Genomic DNA, 22,173 nt, shown 5'->3' with positions numbered 1-22,173 from the left:
TTGTTATTTCATTTTTTAAAATATTTAAACACAGAAACTGAGAAAGCGATTTTTCATTTAGTTTTTTTTTCCCATTAACTTCGTATTGGAATATTTTTTGTAGCAAACGTTAACAAAAAAAAGCACAGGCTAAAATATATTGAATTTAGATAAAAGTAAAAAAAATAACGAGAATTAAGAAATCTATCCGAGTCCCTCTGCATGTCCACTCAACAATATAGCTATCAGAATAACTACTCTACAAAATAAGGCTATTGCTAATGATATTCAGTCATATACAATAATTCCCTCGATTCATGTGAGTTGACCTTTTTAACGTGTTAGAATAAACAAATGGCACCAAAGCATAAAGTACATCGAGTTAGTTGTGAAGGACAGGGCACCAATGGAAAGAAAAACTCTTTGTTACAAATGACTGAGACCAATAAGAGAGCAGGCATTGGTGAGAGAAAAAGATCTAAAAAAGGTCCTCTCGTAATCAAAGTTTGCATTGTGTGATGCACGCAAAGGTTCTCAGTTAAAAAACGAGTTCCCAACTATCAGGTAACCTCTGTGGTGCAATGGTAGCACAACTGTCCAGTAATCAGGAAGTCTGAGGTTCGATCCCCAGGCCTGCTGATTATTTGGGATGTTCTGTTTTTTTTCTTAAATATTTCTTTCTTGTTTTGCCTAGCATCGTTCCAAGACACTTTTTCAGATCTTTAAAAATTACTGTCAAACCTGTCTTAATGAGAAAGAACAATGATTCACTCTTATGTTCAAAATTACAGACAAAATGGCGGCCATCTCACCAGAACTCAACTAGACACATTACGGAATTCACACATTCAAAGAAAAACCCACTCGAAAACACTAAAACACCAATCTGTAAATTCAAAGATTCATTTGCAACCCGCACCATCAAAGACTGAAACGCTCTTCCTGAATCATGTGTGAACACAACAGATTTAGACACTTTCAAGTGAAGATTATCAAACTACTTCAATATTAACACCAACAATGGCTGCCACTTTCAACTAACTACTTTCTCAGCCCTCGAATACAAATACTCAGAATTGAGTCGACTTCAAGTAACATTCACATTCAGATTGGTCATTTATTCATACCAGCCATTTATACTTACGCCAATTGCTCTTATGTCAACCCCGCACTAACCTCATAACAGCAGCCACCCCAAACATTCCTCATTGCATTGCTTTCCGTCATCTAGAAGACAATTGATTCTACACCCCCCCCCCCCCTTCCCCAAAAAAAAATGAATGAATCTCATCAAACTTAGAATAACAGATTTATCTCATTTTTACATCCAAAGCAAATTTAAAATTAAAAAAAAATAATTATCTGACAAGACTGATAGCCAAAGTGACCAACTTTTCAAAGAGCTAAAACAGGACACCCTAACCCACAACACCATCATGACCCAAAACAACATTATGTTTGGACTATTATATAATATCATCTAGATTTAGAGATTTTCTGTTTCGTGTTTTAATTTGCTGGCCAAAGAAGCATAATCCTGAGACACACACGGGTCATTTCCGTGCAAATAAACAGTCTAAATTTTAAAATATATATTTGTAAAATAATTATTCTCCAGATTGCCAAATCAGGACAGTTGGCCATTATGGACAGATTTAGTGTTGAATTCCTCCATCACCCGTGGGTCACAAAGCATTTATCAAAGAAAATTTTAAAAATAACATAATAACAAAAGGAACTTGGAAAAGATAGAAGTCGATCCCAGCAAGTGACTCATGAGTCAAGGCAAAGGTCTCATCGAGCAGTTCAATACATGTCAGTCTTCCCAGCAAGTGACTCAAGAGTCAAAAAGTCTCATCGTGCAGTTCAATATGTCAGTCTCCTAAAGATAGCCAAGGGCTGAAACATCATTTGTTTTGTATCATTTCAATACATTTCCTCTTTATACTTTATTCACGTCGTCACTGACTCACTTAGACAATCTTAACTTTTCATTTCAACAATATCGATCTTCTTTCTTTTCATATTAAATTTGCGTCAACAGTAATTAGTAATACTTTGTTTGGCTGAGTCAGTAGGTCTTAAATCTTAAATAATAAATAAATCTTAAATCTTGAATAATAATTGAAACAATGAAACAACAACAAATATGTGAGGCTGGCTGAGAAAACCCGGGAAGATGCGGCAAGCTTTGATTCGAGATATGAGCCAAAATAGGAGATAAAGTGTTTCCTATAGCAACAAATTTTATTCAGAAAAAAATTCACAACTTGGGTTCTAATAGACATAGAAAGAAAATTTAAAGTGGTAAATGATCAGAAAGATTGGTCTACACCACTGCATACATAACTCAATTGATGAAATTTGCACATCTTTCCAGGTTTTCTCAGCCAGCCACAGATATCTATGTGACAAATAATTATTTGTTAAAAGAATACAATATGGTGCAATCAATCTATCAAGTGGAATGTGCAGGGCAGTGCAGAAAACCCCAAAAATATAAATCAAAAATTGAAAAAAACAAAAACAATTGAAAAACAAAGCTTATGCATTTCGATATTCGATCAATTCATAAAAATAGACAAGACAAACGTTACACACGGTTGTGGTTTACTAGGAAATATGAGCAAGTTTTCAATGAAAAATTAAAGGGAACTCTATTTAGAGAGAGGAGGAGGATTGGAGGAGGAGGAGGGGGGGGAGGGGGGGGGGTGAAAGTAAGGATCACATGACCTTAGTCTAATGATAACTCGACACAATCCGGACTGCTGCTTAAAAATTTATGATGAGATCATTACCATAAAAGATCAACAACAACAACAAAAAAAGAAAGACAGAAAGATAGGAAGAAAAATGAAATAAAAACACATGTTTTTTTTTGTGTGTTATTTTTGTAATGAATGTTTAAAGTACATCTTATTAAGTAAGGAGCAGATGATAACATGCAAATCTTGAAAAAAAACATATTAAAAAAAAAAAAAAAACAATCTTGAGTACTGAAAATAGATTGGGTTTTTTCCAAGTAGAAAAATAAAGAATAGAAAATAAGAAAGAGTAAAGTTTTTAAATATGGCAGTGAAAAAATGATAAAAGATTTTCTGGCAATCTTACAAATTTATGGCAAATATAGTGCTGAAAGTAAAAACTATTTTCACGGCAATGCATCTTGAAAGCGGTAAAAATTAGATAAATAACCGTATAATTGTGATTTTTAAAATATTAGGAATGTATTACAGTGATATAATAGTGGGAAAAAATACACTCTGTTTGGAAAATCAAAAGGAGGAATAACTAGCTACAAACAGTAAGCGATGGAAGGAATTTTGCTTTAAATATCCACATAATTCATCACACAAAATACAAATATGGAGTTAAATAATGTGTACATTACAATATTATGTCTTTATCACAAATGAAATGAATGTGAATAATCAGATCAAATGTAACAGAATATTTGCAGTGATGGGCCCGTGGGCCCATGGGGCCTTTTACACATAAAAGCCATTGAAGATTGAGGATCTATAAAAAAAAACAATTACAAATATTTATAAATATATTTTACATCGATGCACATGTTAGAAAAAGAGAGAAATTCAAAAAATTAATTGTAATTAGTTAACACGAAATATGCATTTAAATGCGACCACTTTAGGGCAAATTCCAAGATTCTGGGACATAAAAGTTTGGCTGCATAGAAAATAATTCCACGAAGGCATGTATTGTGAATACCCATCTCTGTGGAGAATATTAATATCATAATTGGAAGGCAAAACATTGAACATTCATTGAAATTGGATGTCAAATTGAAAATGACATTCGTTAAAGAAAGTATAAAAATAGTCATTATTTATAAATTATTACACCAATCTATAGATATGTGTGGAAAATACATTTGCTGTCAACATTATCAAGTCATGAAGATGGCACGTGCTTGAATACAGTGTGTTGTTTTTAGGGGTTTTACAGTATGTGCTTTATAGGGGCTTTACACAGTTGGTTGTTTTTAGCAGTTTTACATTATGTTGCTCATAGGGGCTTTACACGATTTGTTGCTTTTGGCAGCACTTGCGACCCTTTCAGGTCATTTCAGCTCCAGTAAAAAGGAAGATGATAATGTTTAAAATGCAGAAGAAAAAGTTTGACAAAAGGGGAAAGTTTCAAGTACGGAATGGAAGATTCCATGAACAATTCATCAACAAGTCTTTTTAAATAATCAAGATTCCAACATCACTTGCATGACGGAAAGGATGTGCAAAATATCTGCCTGCCGTCTTTCTGGTTTTAGGAGATATGTTTCTGTTATTATTGATGTTGTAAATGCCTGAAAAAAGAGTCTAGAATGTTCCATGTTTGGTGTTTTGTTCTTTTTTTTAAAGTAAGTATATTCACTTTTAACAATCACTAAAGTAGCCAAAGAAAAGGATGATAGCACACAACATATAACACACCTGGTAGATGAATTTAGTGGTCAGTGTTTGCAACGATCTAGGGTCGCAGGCACCTCGGGTAAGCAAAAACAAAGGGGGAAAGTTGGTTGTTTGGTTGGGGATATTTTTAATGTACCAGAGAAAATTTATCACTGTACCCAGGTTAGAATGTCTAACGCTGACGTCAACACACACAGGGTCTCCATTCAAAGAAAGACGCCTTGATGGTTTCTTATACGCACAATAAGATATTCTTTACCAGAAGAAAAGAAAATCAAACATGTTTCATGGAAAATGACACAACTGAATGCACCTTCACAACAATAAGCTGCAGCAAAGATTTAGGCTAAAACCAAGTCTCCTAACATATTCCAGGACAAGGACAGAAAGCCATAAATATATGGAGAGAGAGAGAGAGAGAGAGAGAGAGAGAGAGAGAGAGAGAGAGAGAGAGAGAGATAGAGAGGGAGAGAGAGAGAGAGAGAGAGTGGGGGGGAGAGAGAGAGAGACAGAGAGAGAGAGAGAGAGAGAGAGAGAGAGAGAGAGAGAGAGAGAGAGAGAGAGAGAGAGGAGAGAGAGAGAGAGAGAGAGGAGAGAGAGAGAGAGAGAGAGAGAGGAGAGAGAGAGAGAGAGAGAGAGAGAGGAGAGAGAGAGAGATATATATTATATTATATAATATATATATAATATCGACGATAGAAAAGGATAGAAGATACCCTGCCAATAGCTCTACCAATTGTCATGTTTCAAAACTTCAGCGAGCAGTTATCAAATTTCTAAATAAAAACTAGAAAATGCTGAGAAAAATCTTCTTTCCTTTTCCTTAGGTCCACATATACGTGGGTAGAAGCTGCTCTTTCTGTCCAACCTTGGGAGTTAGGCTCTCGTTCTTGAGAAATTGCAATGGGATGAGCACCAAGTATCCCTTGATTTTGGCCAGCCATTTCTCTGCCTCTGCTTGGTCAGTCTGAACCAAGGGAGTCTCACTCCTGTACTGCTTTAATTCGTTGAAGTTGTTGACCGAGTCAGTCGGCAGGCATCGGAAGACCTGTGGTGAAAAGAAGAATATAAACCTTTCTACTAAAAATGTATATTAAAAAAAGACACTCAACATGTCAATGTCCCTTAATATGAAAAAGTAACTTTTAAAAAATACCAAACCCAAATAATAAAACACGCACACACACAAAAAAAAGTATTCCTTCAAAGCCATTAGGCCCATGGAGCTAGAGTCAATTCCAATTTCTATTTTAAGATTTAACAATTTGGAGATAAAAACTTCAGTTCATATTTTTTTTTAATGTTTTGTTGCTTAGGCATTCCATGACGGAATATAGATAATCCACCAAACAATATGTCTGATGTCAACAGGAATCACCCATGTTGTCACAGTTAGCAAATTGGGGGTTAATAATCTTGCCCAAGAAAAACGTTGAAAGTGCCTGAAGCGGGAAACCTGGGACCTATTGGATTACAATGCAATGCTTAACCACTTGGCCATTTCAGCGCCCAATATCAGTTCATATATATATAATAATTTTTTTTTTTTTAAAAATGAGCTTTTACATAGCGCAATATCCACTAAATGTGCTCAGAGCGCTTTACAAGGGGTCCCTGACCAACAGCAACACGTAACATATAGAACGAGACATGATGCCCGTTAGGCGATATTGCATTTTTGTAGGACAGAGACAATGCTGTTAACGGCCGGGTACTCATTTTACACCTGAGTACGGTGAGAGAATGTGACTCAACTATGCACCGAGCGAGGCTTGAACCCAGGACCTTCCGATCCGAAAGCGAGTGTCATACCACAAGACCACTTGGCCGCATAAAAAAATTATTATAGCTTGACATTGACCTTTTCATAACACGTGGTGTTGACGGCAGCTCTCCTGAACCAGATGTCTTTGTAAAAACTGTCACAGCTGATATCGGTCAAGTCGATGTCCTCCACGTTGGTTAGAAGACCCAGGTGCTCTCTGGTGGAGACAGCAGTGGAAAGGAACAAAAATGTTGCAAAACAGGATTTAAAAATTCAATTGTGAAAATTACCATCTGCCTCCTCCTGCTCATGTTAATATTGATAATAAAAATAATAATATTATTAATAATAATAATAACAATAATAATAATAACAATAACAATAATAATAATAATAATAATAATAATAATAATAATAATAATAATAATAATAATATAATAATAGTAATAATAATAATAATAATAATAATAATAATAATAATAATAATAATAATAATAATAATAATAATAATAATAATAATAATAATAACGACGACAACAATGACGATGATGATGATGATAATAATAATAATAATAACAACCATCATCATCATCGTTGTCGTCATATCAACCAAATCAAATATAGGGCTTTAGAATGGACCAAATATTCCCTTTAAGCCCTTAAGACAAAAAGTAACAAAAACATAGCACATTACACATTCCAGTAAAAATGTTATTTGAGAAAAAAAAATGTATTTAAAAAACAAAAAAAAGAAAATTTAACAAACAAGAGAAGAAAATCCAAAAAAAAACTTCCAATCATGTTATTGCAGTATAATAAATGCCCAAGAGATTTCATATTCTAAACTACCACATTCCTTATCAATGACATTCTTAACTTCATTACTTTTGACTAATTGAGCAATTAAATAGCGCAATATCCACTAAACATGCTCAAAGCGCATACTGACTTAAATATTGTCCATAATGACCTAAATATTGTCCAATTATGACCTAAATACTGTCCATACTGACCTAAATATTGTCCATACTGACCAAATATTGTCCATACTGACCTAAAGATTGTCCAATAATGACCTAAATATTGTCCATACCGACCTAAATATTGTCCAATAATGACCCAAATATTGTCTATGACCTAAATATTGTCCATACTGACCTAAATATTGTCCAATAATGACCCAAATATTGTCTATGACCTAAATATTGTCCATACTGACCTAAATATTGTCCACCTAAGGGCCGACGCAAATCTCCCACCCTGGTATTTTTTCCCATTCACGTCAACGTTGACCTTGTGGACATCCTCAAACATGACGGCAATCTCGCTATCCCTGCAACCCAACATGCTGCGGTCATTGATGTTGGCAGATCCAATAATCACAGTGTCGTCATCCACAATCATCAACTTGCTGTGTACATACACAATCTCTGTCATCTGACACGTGTGTGAAATAGAAGGAAGGTTTGAGTACTTGAGCTTTTTTATATAGCACAATATCCACTTAATGTTCTCAAAGCACTTTACAAAGGGTCGTCCCTGACCAACAGCAACACATAACATGTAGAACGAGACATGACGTCTTTTAGACGATATTACAATTTGTTTTTCAGACAGAGATAACAATGTTAACAACCAGGTACTCATCTTACACCTGAGTATGGTGAGAGAATGTGAGTAAAGAGCTTTTTCCAAGGACTCAATGTGCCGAGCGAGGCTCGAACACAGGACCTTCCCATCCAAAAGCGAGTGTCATACAAAAAGACCACATTGTGACACAAGAACATTTCCTATATCTAGATCTATATTTGAGATACCCTTTTGCTTTTATTATTATCTAACTTACAATATTACCGTATGAAATTATGTAAATACATATACAGGGTGACCCCAAAAAAATGTATACACATTAAAAATAATTGTAAATGTGGCATTTAATAAAATTTAATTATTTTATTAACTATAAAAATACTTATATGGAGCATTCTATCATTTATTCACTATATTTTAACTACATCTTAAACAAAAATTATATCCTATTAAATCCCACGTTTACAATCATTTTAATATGTATACATTTTTTTTTGGGACACCCTGTATTATAACACTTATTTGTTCATTCTTGTAATTCACGTTTGTAAATCCAATTACCTAATAGATGAATAAAAATTTATTTATCTATCTATTTATTCTATTTTGAAGTATACAGATATGATAAATAAAGCACTTGTCTTTGCCTGGCACTCAAAATAAACTTTAAATTTAAATTAAATTCCTTTTATTCAACCTCATGGAGAAATTTATCCCAAAGATAGACAGGAATCACTCAGTCATCAGCCACAGTGCAGCACTGCAAAGTTATCTAGGACTTGCTCAAGGCCACACAGCGCTGCAGGTAGGCAAACTATTTTCCAAGTATTCACAAACCATACCCCTTCCCTTAAGTATATGTTTAAGATAATAAAGAAAAAAAGTGGAAGGTTTGTGCACACATACAAAACTGCAAAAAACAAACAAAAAACAAGAGACCAAATAAACAGAAAGTTCTTAATAAAGTGAAGTTTTTATGTATTACGCTCATTTGATTATATCTAAAGGCAAAATAATTAAAGATTCTTACACGTTAAATCCAAATTTGTGGATGGCTCTTGCTTTTACAGTCTATTATTTCAATGAGCCCTTGCTATTTATTAGAAAACCGTCCCCAAAAAACACTCCCATCCTTCATTGCCTCACCAATTTATCACCCAGTTTGTCCCAGGTCCGCAGCCCACAAAAGACGATGTATTTGTTTGGGTCAGGAATTTCCTTAGCCAGCCGTTCCATCAACGAGTTGCCTCCCCTACAGATGGATGCGTAGTTCCAATGGGTAATGGTTTGTAAGGAAGCACCAGAGCTGGTGCCAAACTCCCCCTCGAAGGCAGGCAGCAATGGCATCACCACATACACTTTGAAGTCACTGCCACTCCTTTGGAAACAATAAATAGATATATGAAGAAATACGTCAATAAATAAATGCATAGATAAATGAAGAAAGACAGAAAGAAAGAAGAAAAGAAAGAAAGAAAAAAAGAAAGAAAGAAAGAAAGAAAGAAAGAAAGAAAGAAAGAAAGAAAGAAAGAAAGAAAGAAAGAAAGAAAGAAAAAAAAGAAAAAAAAAGAAAAAAAAGAAAGAAAGAAAGAATAAATAAATATGTGAAAATTTAACCATCCAGATTATTCTTCTATATTTTTCCAATAAACAATTTTTTTAAAAGATGAAACATTCCATCTCTGTAACATCATTTCTATCATCTATATTAGTGAACAAAAAGAACAAAATACTTAACACTGAACATTTCGGTCTCAAAACCATCATTCAGTCAACAACATAAACAATTAAAACTGTAATATTTCATGTAAAATCCAAATAGACACAAGAAAATGCACTTCCAGATGGGATAAACAACGACAAACTCCGCCTATCTGTTTATAGCCTGAAGTGTTCTGTGTTAAATATCTTTCTTTTGTGAAGCTGTCATACTCTTTGATGTTTGATACTTTTTACAGTCACTTTATCATCAATATTATTACGAAAATTCAAAAAGAAAATCGATGAAAACCTTTTATATTCTGAAAAAAAGGGGTCCTGATAGATCAGTTGGTAGAGCACTCGTTTCACAATCAAAGGGTCTGAGATCAATCCCAGGTGCAGTCGAGATTTTTTTCTGACCCCTCTGTCCACCGAGCAATGATTGGGTAGCTGGGTCTGATAGAACTGACAGAAAGTACTTTGTATCCTATCCAAAGGGTAGCAAGTAATTGCTATTGTCCGTTTAACAATATAGAAACCGGCTTAAATTCCAGCTCCATGAGCCTAATGGCTTGGATGGAATGCTTAATATTATGAAAAAAAATATAATTCCTTTACTCTGAGTCCCTATACTTGACCGAGATGGAAACAAACCTGTGTGCTCGTAATATACGTTTGTATAAGGCATTTCCAATGTTGTTGCTCACGGGGTTGGTCCCTTTGGATTGTTGAATTTGAGTTATGAAAAACTGGTTCTGTGTGGAGAAAAAAAAAACAAATAAAACAACAATAAAACTTTTGGCGGGAAAACTATCTTACAATTGTGATCATTATAACTGAGATTTTCAAATATTTTTTATTTGTTTACTTTCATAGAATAAAAAATAATAATAATAATAATAATAATAATAATAATAATAATAATAATAATAATAATAATAATAATAATAATAATAATAATAATAATAATAATAATAATAAAAATCATAATAATATTAATGACAGTCATGATAGTAATGATGTGGTGGTGACGATGATTTACAAAGGCGCAGTCAAGAATTTCTTTGACTCCATTATGCATCCAGCAGTGATTGGGTAGCTGGATTTTTTAGATCTTACAGAAAATACTTTGAGATCGACTAATGTCCTATCTAAAGGGTAGCAAGCAATTGCTTTTGTCAATTTAAACAACAGAAACCTGGATAAACAACTCAATGGGTCCTATATACCTGATGTTTTGTTTGTTTTTAAGGGTTTTACGGCGCTTGCAACACATTTAGGTTATATCAGCGCCAGTATAAAGGAAGAAAATGGGATAGTAAAAAGTTCTAGAATTACAATTAAAGCACCCAAGAGACAGTAAGACAAAGGGGAACTGGGAACAAATAGGGATCAGATGTAGATTCCAAGAGCATACCATCAATGTACTTAGTTTGAGATCACCAATAAGTCTCATCTGGACACAGCACGGCCCCACTAAGAGGAATACACTCAAATGCTTACATTATAAATTGTAACAAATATAATAATACATAACAGAGAGATGATTTACAAGGAAAAAAATATCATCTCCCAAAACAATTACTATGCATTTGACTGTTTCCCTCCCAGCCAGTACAAAACCAAGCAATCTCATTCCAAGGCAAAGACAGAATGCAAGTTGGAAAACAGATATAGGGGTATAGAAGACACAATAAGTACCTCCCTGCCCACTATGGGAGGTATGTTTTTTGTTTTTTTGTTTTTAAGGGTTTTACGGCGCTTGCAACACATTTAGGTTATATCAGCGCCAGTAAAAAGGAAGAAAATGGGATAGTAAAAAATTCTAGAATTACAATTAAGGCACCCAAGAAAAAGTAAGACAAAGGGGAACTGAGAAAAAATAGGGATCAGATGTAGATTCCAAGAGCATACCACCAATGTACTTAGTTTGAAATCACCTACAAGTCTCATCCAGACATAAGCACAAAATCCAAAAGAGGAACACACTCAAATGCCTACATTATACATTCAAAATAAAAATAATAATACATAACAGAGAGATGATTTACAAGGAAAAAAATATCATCTCCCAAAACAATAACTATGCATTTGACTGTTTCCCTCCCAGCCAGGACTCCGACCGGGGCCAGGAAAAAACCAAGTGATCTCATTCCAAGACAAGGACAGACAGCATGTTGGAAAACAGATATAAGGGGATAGAAGACACAGTATGTACCTCCCTGCCCGCTATGGGAGGTCAGGATCCCCACCCAGCTATGGGAGGTAGGAACCCCACCCAGCTATATACCTGAATAACTACTCAGACTTAGATATGATGGAAATGGAATAAAATTACCTCGATGTAGATGTATTCCCTGGCGTTTTCAATACAATGTTCATAGGCCTCGTGAATGGATTGCTCCGTCTCTGCAATTCCTGCAGACCAATTCCCGCTGCTTCGCAGAACCTTGTACAAAAGATGAATAAAGAAAATAAATAAATAAATAAAACGACTATGATTTAACATTAAAAACATGATTTTCACATTGCAGTGTTCATTGACCATTGATATAAAAAAATAGCAACTAACTAAAACCTGAAAGCTCGACATCGTTTAGTCGGTGTCTGGGTTGAATATGTTAATCTATCAAAATACACGGCAATTTCATTTTCATGGAAATAAAATATGTAACGTTTCTACCTTACCTTTTATACAGCGCAATATCCACTGAACATTCTTAAAGCGCTTTACAAAGGGTCCCGGACCAACAGCAACACGTAACAAGTAGAACAAGACGCCTGTTAGGTGATATTACAATTTTGTTTTTCCTACAGAGACAATGCTGTTAACGGTCAGATACTCATTTTACACTTGAGCAGTCAGAGAATGTGAGTAAAGAGCCTTCCTCACTACACGCTGAGCACAAACAAAAACAGCTCGATAGCGTTTAGTGGATGTCTGGATTGAATGTGTTAATCTATCAAAATACAAGGCAATTTCATTTTCATGGAAAATAAATTATTTAATGTTTTTACCTGAACTTGGACTTCAAAACTAAAATCTTTGAAGGCAGCGATGGTGTGAGACTTAGTTGTTGACTTGGGGACAAGCCATGGGAAATTTGAATTCTTTTTACATTTCTCAAGCTGGAGATGAGAAAAACAAAAAAAGTTTTCAAGTTTTTCAGTTTAAAAAAAAACCATTATTTCAGTTATTTGCATGGTTATCCACTAAGCGTGCTCAAAGCACTTTACAAGGGGTCCCTAGCCAACAGCAACACATAACATTTAGGACAAGACATGACACCTATCTGTCTCTTTCTTATCTTCGCCACCAACGATCACGAGTTCTCCACTGCCATCTCCATCCCTCCTTACTTGTCTTTAGGTCAGTCCATGGGATCCTCAACATTCTCCTCAATATCCACAACTCAGCCACTTCCAGTCCCTATACAATCTGCCTGCTCAGAGTCCATGTGTCACATGAGTATGTCAATATCCGTTCAATTAATATAGCATTGCAGAATCCTCATTCTATTTTAGTTTCTTTCAATATATATATATATATATATATCTTATTTAACACATCCAAATATGGAGTCAACGATACCTTGGTTGCATTCCATCTTCCAATGAAATGCCTCGCCAGGTCTCGGGCTGCTTTCCCTGTGACAACAGATCCAATGTCATGCCAGGGCATACGTGGTGTTGTATTTCTATCAATGAAATCTGGCAAGAAAAAAAATGTATATAACATATATATATATATATATATATGTATATATATATATATATATATATATATATATATATATATATATATATATATGAAAATGTATGTAAATCTATATATACTATTTATAATTTAATGTTTTTATTGTTTGTATTTTTAAATTAAAATATTTACAACTTCAGCTTTTAGATAGAGCAATATCCACTAAATGTGCTCAAAGCACTTTAAAAGGGGCCTCAAGCCAACAGCAACACTTAACTCACAAAGCCACAAATATGTGACCAGTTGTCTCCAAAGAGTATTATGCTAGAGTAAACCTAGAGTTTAAAATTGTATTATAAGCTGAACTTGTAAAACTTGAGGTCTAGTGGTGTGACACTCGCCTTTGGAACAGTAGGTACCTGATTCAAGTCTTGCTCTAGGCAGCGCACAGTTGAGTATCTGGAAAAAGGCTCTTCACTCCCATTTTCTCACTGCACTCAGTTGTAAAATGAATACCTAAGCAGTAACAGCACTGTCTCAGAAAAAAATAGTAAAACTACCATAAACCCATCATGTCTCGTCCTACATGTTAAATGTTGCTGTTGGCTTGGGACCTCTTATAAAGGACTTTGAGCACAATTAATGAATATATTGTCTATACAAAAGTTGATATAATGAGATAAACGTTCCTTTCTTAACTCAAGAAAAAAAAAATTGAAATTCATTATTTGTTTGATTTTAACTCAAACTCAATTTTTTTCGTCCAGTTGATTCCCCATAATACTTGGAAATTATAAGCAATCTTTCACAATATATACACCACAAACTGAGCTATTGGGTCCTTCCTTCCTCTGCTGATAAACTGAAGATTAAATTTTACACAAACATTGCCTTTCAAAAGGAACAAAGAGTGGTAGGTAAGTAAGTAAGTGAGTGAGTGAGTGATTAAGTTAGTAAGTACGTAAGTATGTGAGTGAGTGAGTGAGTGATTTACCTTCAAACGGTTGTTCCAAATTCTCAAAGTCTTTGTGAATAAAGTTGACATAGTCTTTGCCAATCCACAGCTTGGTCGACCCATCTAGTCCAAATTCTCGTATATTGTCCTCAGTGAGACTTTCAGGAATTAATGGCAAGTTACTGAAAAGATAGAAGACAATGACGGGGAATTGTGTGTTATTATTATAGAGCTTAGCTCTAAAAATATACAACATATTCCAACTTGTGTATCACCCATGATTTCACGTACTATCGTAATAAGGAAAAAGTAATGACAAGTCATTAAATGTAAGCTTCAATCTATTGACCAAAGACGGATAATGTGGACATTTCGGGTTTCCCCTTTGTCAACAAAACACGATGAATGAAACACTAAAGACAAATGAGTCATGAAGAGGATAAAGGGGAAAACTGAAACGTCCACAGTATCCGTCTTTGTTAAATAAATTGAAGCTTACATTTTATTACTTATCCTTATTTTTTCCATAAGGCCCATGGAGCTGGAGTTTATCCCAGTTTCTATAGCATGAAGGGAGTCCCCGATAGCTAAGTTGGTAGAGTACTCGCTTCACAATCAAAGGGAATGAGAACGATCCCTGGTGTAATCAAGATTTTTTTCTGACCCCACCCCCCTGTCTAACCAGCAGTGATTGGGTTTTCTTTCTTACATCTCAGGGTACAATACTTACTTACTTAACCGAACAAGCGGCTATGTGGTCTTGTGGTATGACACTTGCTTTCAGATCGAAGGTCCTGGGTTCGAGCCTCGTTTGCCGCATAGTTGAGTCCTTGGAAAAGACTCTTTACTCACTTTCTCTCACCATACTCAGGTGTAAAACGAGTACCTATCACCAACAGGCATCATGTCTTGTTCTTCATGTTACATGTTGCTGTTGGTGAGGGACCCCTTGTAAAACGCTTTGAACATGTTTAATGGATACCGCGCTAGAGAAAAGCTCAAGTTTTTTTGGGGTTTTTTCAATCCGAACCAGTGACCAGTTGAGCTCTAGCCCTTCAGTCTTGTGCCAGGGTACAATGGTTATATCTGGTCATAAGTGTTGACAAAATGTAAAACCGTAAACATTCCATGATTATAAACTATTCTCTTTACCTTGTACTTTCGTAAGTGAAATCCATGCTCCCTCTTCTCTCTCCTTTGAATCCATCTTTCAGAGTTTTAATCTTTTATAAGAGAGAGTGTGAAAGATAATAATATCAATAATAATGATAATGATAACAAAAACGTTAATAACAAGAAAATCAATAATCATCATCATCATCAAAAAAATAAAGTTTATATCTAAAGCGCTCACCAATTTACAAGTGGCAGCTCAATGTGCATAATATCATGTAGATTTTTCTACAAAATAAAATACTGATTCTGAGATCTAAAAAGAAAAAAAAAACAAAAACAGAAACAGCAACATCAATCTAGGCCATGAATGAAATTGAATAGCTTAATATGTGAATGGCCAAATAGGCAGCAGAAGTGAGTTTTAATAAGAGTTTTTTTAAAGGAAAAATATTTGAACAAAAAAATTATGAAATAAAAAAATTTAAAAAGTAAGAAAATTTCTCAATAAATAAGATTTGAAAACTTACAAGTTTTGAAGCCTTTATTAGTTTGTGGGCTGAGCTCGGTCTCTTTGCATTCCAATTATAAAACAGCTTTTCATCCAGCTGCTCTGGCACTTGTGGGGTCCGCATGCTATTTTCAAACTTAGAAACATTGAGTGCCAGTTTCCAGCGACGTCGAGCTGAGTTGGACGACGTGCCTGGTGAGGTCTCTCTCTTCCCAGCCTCATCCGTATTATTGTTGTGCTCTTTCTTCTGCATCATTTTCCTTAGAGCGTTGATTGCACTGGCTGCGTGTCCCATGCCACCACTGGAAGCTGTTGGGGGTGTTGAGCAATAGTCAGTCTGAGAATTGGAGTTCGAGCCCCTTTTCCTCAGGGGTTCCCTTTCTGTCGAGGTTCTCGATTCTGTCGACGAGTTGCTAGCTCTTAATCTTTCAGTTTCTGAGAGTGTTATTTTCTCTAAATGTATTTGAGCAGATTTGGGTGGAGATACATTGTTAGTTGCAACTGCAGCACTATCGACGTTTATTTTCTTGTAGGTTGGAATGGTGACCTCCAAACTTTTCCTGTTGGATCGTTTTATCCAGAGGTGGGAGCTTTTTGTCACACTTTTGTAGTCCCCATTGCTTTTCTTCTTTTCCTTTCCTTTATTTCGCAGTTCCACATCTTCAACCTCAGCAAGGCAGATTATTTCCTTGTCCATTGTTGAATCAAGACCAATGTCGATATCTCCCTCATCGGCAACACTACTGAATTCATCAATGGATTCATCTGTGTGAAGATCTTTGAACGGCTGCATGGAGCGACAAATTTCTTGCACCTCCGATTCATCAAAACTTTCACCCCCTTTCTTCCCATTAACATTTTCTGAAAACTTGGGGACTTCGGTCACAGTTTCCTCTCTATTCTCCCCTTCAACATGTTTGTTTGGAAATGTCTCAGTGATTTCACCTGCTAAATTTTTCCCCCTGATGTTCTTGGGTGTATCAAACAAAACGTTTGCTTCAATCGGCTGCCCTCGGTTTTCAAAGGTAGAATTTTGATGGATAGAATTGGATAAATCACTGTCAACAAGGGCATCAGTTTTATCACAGGAAGGAGATGCAGAATCCTTATCACCATTGCTGGGAGAATCAGTCTCGACATTATCAACAGTTTTCACAATAGAATCCTCTGTACAATTTTTTCTAGATAACTGAAAGTTGTCACTTTTTGACATTTCATATCTAATTTCATTTCTGTTACCATCTCCACCACTTTTCCCAGCCTCGTCCATTTCAATCTCGTTTGGAATATTATTAGATACTTTTTCATGATCTATACGATGTTGATCTGATATCTCGTCTTTGGCACAAAATTTGGTCTTTGAGGCCTCTGTGCGATCTGGGTCTGGGCTTGGAGGGGTCACCATGACTTCAGGAGTATCTCCGTTTGCATTCTATAGAGGGAAAATATAAATTAAAATAAAATGAAATAAAATAGAATAAAGAATTTTTAAACAATTAAATTATCTGTATTCATCCACAGAAAAGATCCGAGATAACTCAGACATCAACTGCTGTGCTCCGATTACTCAAAGAAAGGTTTTGATTCTTTTTCACCAAACACGTGCAGCTATGTGGTATGACACTCGCTTTCAGATTGGAAGATCCTGGGTTTGAGCCTCACTCGGTGCAGAGTTGAGTCCTTGGAAAAGACTATTTACTCATATTCTCTCACCGTACTCAGGTGTAAAATAAGTACCTGGCCGTTAACAGCGTTGTCTCTGTCGAAAAAAAAAAACCCTGTAATATCGCCTAACAGGAGTCATGTCTCGTTCTACACGTTACATGTTGCTGTTGGACAGTGCCCCTTTGTAAAGCGCTTCGAGCATGTTTAGTGGATATTTCGCAATATAAAAGCTCAAGGAAACAAGGAAACTAAACCATTGGTATTTGAATGGGTCAGACAGCAAAATCGTTTCATGGATTTAGTGTCGTCAAAAACCGGAATACCAGCCTTGACTGCAGGATCACAGAATGAGAGCCGGTTTTGCAAATGGTTTGTAAAACATGGAAAGACTTTGATGATTTTTGTGAATGCTTTCCAAAATTTTATGGATTTTAAGAATGATCTTTATGTTTATATTATCGAAAAAACATAAGATAAACTGACCACCTCCACAACTATGGCAACATGTCAACAGGATAGACATTTATCAAACAGGTGAGTTTTTAGGTTTTTCTTAATACTTACAGTGTGGCCAGATAGTTGTTGTTTGACTTTGACTGACAGAGTTGTCCTGTCCGCTAGGTCACCTTCCGATTGAGATTTCAAGGTCACAGACCCTAAATCTGTCATTCTAGCAGAATGAAAAACATATATATCTTTTAACGCCCCTGAATCAATTGCTAAAAAAGAAAAAAATAGATGAGAAAGAAAAAAATAGCATAAATAAAAAGCAAAAGAAATTTTTAGTATTTTTAATCCCCACAAAAACAGCTTTTGTTTGAACTGAAATTTGATGAGTTTTGGCTCCTGAAACTTTTTAAAAACCTAAAATTTCCTCTTTTTGATGACTTTGACCTTGAACTCAATAAACATCTTTAACCTGTCATTCATCGTATTTGGTTGACAAAGGGCAAACCCCAAACGTGTGCATCACCTGTCTTTGTAAATTAAACTGAAGCTTATTCCATTACATTAGTTATCTATTTCTTCGAGTTTAAAGCAGGAGAGTTTGCACAAATAAGACTTAAAATCAAGAGAGAAATTTTGACCAACTTGTGTGAGTGATCGTCCCATCGACCGTAGCACAAATCCAGTCCTCCAGAAAACGCAATTTGTTGGTCAATGATGACCAGCTTTTCATGATGGGCCCACAATAATACACCAGTGCCTCGTATGTGATCAGGGTGACGGAGTACCTAAAAGGAAAAAATACATTTGTGTTTGATGACAAAAATGGTATTTAAAAAATGAGTATGTCGAACCAAGTAGGCTATGTGGTCTTATAATACGACATTCAACTTTGGATCGGAAGGTCCTGGGTTCCAGTCCTGCTCTGAGAGGCACATAGTTGAGTCCTAGGAAAAGGCTCTTTACTCACATTCTTTCACTGTACTCAGGTGTAAAATGAGTACCTAGCCATTAACAGCATTCTCTCTGTCCACTAAAATTGTATTATCGCCTACCGGGCGTCATGTTAAGTGTTGCTGTTAGCTAGGGACTCCTTGTAAAGCGCCCTGAGCATGTTTAGTGGATATTGTTCTATATAAATGCTTTTTAAAAAATGTTTTCAAAACAAAACTTTAGTATTTTTTTAAAACGCTGAATACAAATCTCACCTTGATATTGGGACTGAGGGACATCAAGACTTGTTTAGTGTAAATACTCTTCAAACTTAGAGCTGCCTCTACTTCCTTGTACACCAATATAAACACCTTCACACCTTGCTCCTGACAAAAGCAAAAGAATGAATTTTTTTTATATTGAAGAGCTCCACAAAAACTTTTATCTGAGAGGAAATTATTTTTAAAATACTCCTCATTCTTGAGTTCACAGTGCAACCTTGATCTACTGGCTTTAATTTTGAGCACCACCTGAAGTGTGATACTGTCTTACATGATTTAATCACAAATATACAATTCTCCGTGTGCAATGAAACATTGAGGTAAACACATGTAATGATCATCTAATAAGGTAAGTAAAGGGATATAACTCACAACAATGTACGCTCAATGAATATATTACACGATTGTCTCCCTTCAACCATTCACTTTATTTTAGGAACATTTACACCCAAAAGGGTGAACAACTACATATTACAAGGGCAATGAACTACTAACAATATAGGTAAACATATGTAATCATCATCTAATAAGTTATGTAAGGGAATATAATTCATGACAAACTATTCTTAATGAATATATTACACGATTGTCTCCCTTTGACCATTCATACATTATTTCTAAAAGTCGATCATTACAGATTCCTTGACACCATATTCATTGTCTTGGATCAGGAGGATTGAATAAGAAATGAAAACAAATTGATACAAAATTCTATAGAAATGCCACGTCATTTGTGCCACAATATTCAATATGCACCCAAAAAAAAATAGTCCTTCAGAGCCATTAGGCCCATGGAGCCGGAGTTTATCCCGGTTTGTATAACATGAAACGGACAATAGCAATTACTTGCTACCCTTTGGACAGAACGCTAGTCTATCGCAAAGTACTTTCCAAGAACAGATCTAACAGATCCATCTACCCAATCACTGATCCTGACTGCACCTGGGATTGATCTCAGTCCCTTTGCATGTGAAGCGAGTGCTCTACCAACTGAGCATATCAGGACCCCCAAGATGCTCAAAGTACCCCCCCAAAAAATGAAGAAGTATGAGACCAGTTTTTTAATTGGAATAACACACATTTACAACACGTGTGTGCAATGAAGACAATGATTCGATGAAGACAACGATTCTTACTGCTTTCCTTTTCAACGTGACATCAAGTCTCCACTTCTCACCATCAACAACTGGTCTTTTTAAGTAGATCTGAGGACTCAGCCTGGAAAACAAACAAAAATTATACACAAACAAATAAAACAGTTTCAAAAAGGATAAATTACTCAACACAGAACGTTTCATACTCAAAACCCTCCTACAGCCAACAACAAAAATGTGTGGCTGGCTGAGAAAACCCGGAAAGATGTGCAAATTTCATCAATTGAGTTATGTATGCAATGGTGTAGACCACATGTTTCTGATTGTTTACCACTTTAAATTTTCTTTCTACGTCTATTAGAACCCAAGTTATGAATTTTTTTCTGAATAAAAGTTGTTGCTATGGGAAACACTTTATCTTCGATTTTGGTTCATATCTCGAATCGAAGCTTGCCGCATCTTCCCGGGTTTCTTCAGCCAGCCTCACAAATATTTACAACAATAACACCTCGCATAAAATCCAGACAGACATAGAAAGTAGTAAAATAAAGATAGAGGGACAGAAGACAAAGCAAAAGTGACCCCTCTGACCACCATGGGACATCCAAAAACATCCTGCCCCCCCCCCCCAAAAAAAAAAAACCCGAAAAAAGACTCAAATACCAAAGCTTGAGATTCTTTCAAAAACAAGAAATGAAAATCCGAAAAACACCCACCACCAATCTGTGATGTAAATTTCTTCCCTTGCTCTCTCCAAGGCATCGGCCACGGCCTCAAAGTATGACCGGCCATCCACAAACCTGAAAGATAATCAATGGATCTTGACTATAATTTACGTAAATTCTGAACAAGTGTGTATGAAAGTTGCCATACAAAGCAAGAAAGAAAAACACAAGAGAAAAAACTAACTTAAAAATTAGTCTTGACTGGGGATCGAACCTCAGACTTTCTGATTACAGATCAGAAGGCAGGTTGACAATTTAGAACCAACTCAACAGGTCAGGGTCCCAATAGCTCAGTTGGTAGAGCACACGCTTCACACACAAAGGGACAAAGATCGATCTTGGGTACAGCTGAGATTTTTTTCTGACCCCCCCCTTTCCACCCATGAGTAGCTGGGTCTGTTAGATCTGGCAGAAAGTACACTTGACTGTGATAGACTAGCGTCCTATCCAAAGAATAGCAATCAATTGCTATTGTCCGTTTCACGCTATAGAAACCGGGATAATCTCTAGCTCTATGGGCCTAATGGCTTTGACGGACTTTCAACAGGTGAATGAAAGTATGGCTATGTGATCTTGTGTATGACACTCACTTCGAATCGGAAGGTCCTGGGTTCGAACCTCGCTCAGCGCTTAGTTGAATCCTTGGAAAAGGCTCATTACTCACATTTTCTCACCCTACAATGGTGTAAAATGAGAACCTGCCTGACAGAAACGGCGCTGTTAACAACCAGGAACTACTTTTACGTTCAAGTACGGTGAGAAAATGTAGGAGCCTTTTCCCAAGGACTCAACTATGCACCACTCACAGCAGGACTCGAACCCAGGACCTTCTGATCCGAAGCCGGTTGTCATACCACTAGACACTAATCCAATTACAAAGGGAAAGTTAGTTGATATCATGAAATAAGTTCTCACTGACCATCTTGCAAACTCTTTCTCTCTGACGGGAGCAAAGGAGCCAAAACGGTTGACCTTGGTGTATTCCAAGGCTTGGGTCTGAGCCACACGTTCTAAACTCTCCGCCCACTCTTTGGCTTTCCGACTTGTCCAAGACTTGACCAGCAGTTTTCTGAAAGACAAAATATGAAACAAACAAAATTTAGTACTACTCATAAAAGCTTTTGTTGTAAGATAAGTCGCTCTAGAATCAACACAGCACATTCAATGTGAAAGAAAAGTAAGTGAAGCAGGCACTTATGTTGATGATAACAAGAAAGGAAGTGAGTAGAAAAGTGCCTGAAGACAACAGAGAATAAAAACTTTGCAGTGATGGGGGTTTGAACTTATGCC

At 35.9% G+C, this 22,173-nt stretch overlaps 1 protein-coding gene across 1 annotated transcript in view; it reads right to left on the bottom strand.

Moving 5' to 3' along the window:
- Window positions 1-5,033: 5,033 nt before the first annotated feature.
- The window catches only part of LOC144968197 (phospholipase D1-like), a 28,655-nt gene continuing 11,515 nt past the window's right edge, over window positions 5,034-22,173 (bottom strand). The window contains exons 8-24 of the mRNA XM_078906305.1: window positions 21,803-21,952; window positions 20,875-20,958; window positions 20,201-20,282; window positions 19,059-19,169; window positions 18,496-18,638; window positions 17,968-18,073; window positions 15,758-17,170; window positions 15,267-15,337; window positions 14,154-14,296; window positions 13,055-13,173; window positions 12,481-12,591; window positions 11,801-11,911; window positions 10,117-10,217; window positions 8,908-9,139; window positions 7,391-7,608; window positions 6,268-6,388; window positions 5,034-5,454 (exon numbers count right to left, since the gene is read on the bottom strand). Coding sequence (XP_078762431.1) covers window positions 5,230-5,454; window positions 6,268-6,388; window positions 7,391-7,608; window positions 8,908-9,139; window positions 10,117-10,217; window positions 11,801-11,911; window positions 12,481-12,591; window positions 13,055-13,173; window positions 14,154-14,296; window positions 15,267-15,337; window positions 15,758-17,170; window positions 17,968-18,073; window positions 18,496-18,638; window positions 19,059-19,169; window positions 20,201-20,282; window positions 20,875-20,958; window positions 21,803-21,952 — 3,541 coding nt within the window. The 3' untranslated portion in view covers window positions 5,034-5,229. The remainder of the gene's footprint in view (window positions 5,455-6,267; window positions 6,389-7,390; window positions 7,609-8,907; window positions 9,140-10,116; window positions 10,218-11,800; window positions 11,912-12,480; window positions 12,592-13,054; window positions 13,174-14,153; window positions 14,297-15,266; window positions 15,338-15,757; window positions 17,171-17,967; window positions 18,074-18,495; window positions 18,639-19,058; window positions 19,170-20,200; window positions 20,283-20,874; window positions 20,959-21,802; window positions 21,953-22,173) is intronic.

The sequence above is a fragment of the Berghia stephanieae genome, chromosome 3 (assembly GCF_034508935.2).
Source record: "Berghia stephanieae isolate SIO BIC M18660-M18661 chromosome 3, UCSD_Bste_1.3, whole genome shotgun sequence".
NCBI classification, from domain to species: Eukaryota; Metazoa; Mollusca; class Gastropoda; order Nudibranchia; family Aeolidiidae; genus Berghia; species Berghia stephanieae.
The sequence above is the reverse complement of the archived record's forward strand: the minus strand, read 5'-3'. Positions and strand labels throughout refer to the sequence as shown.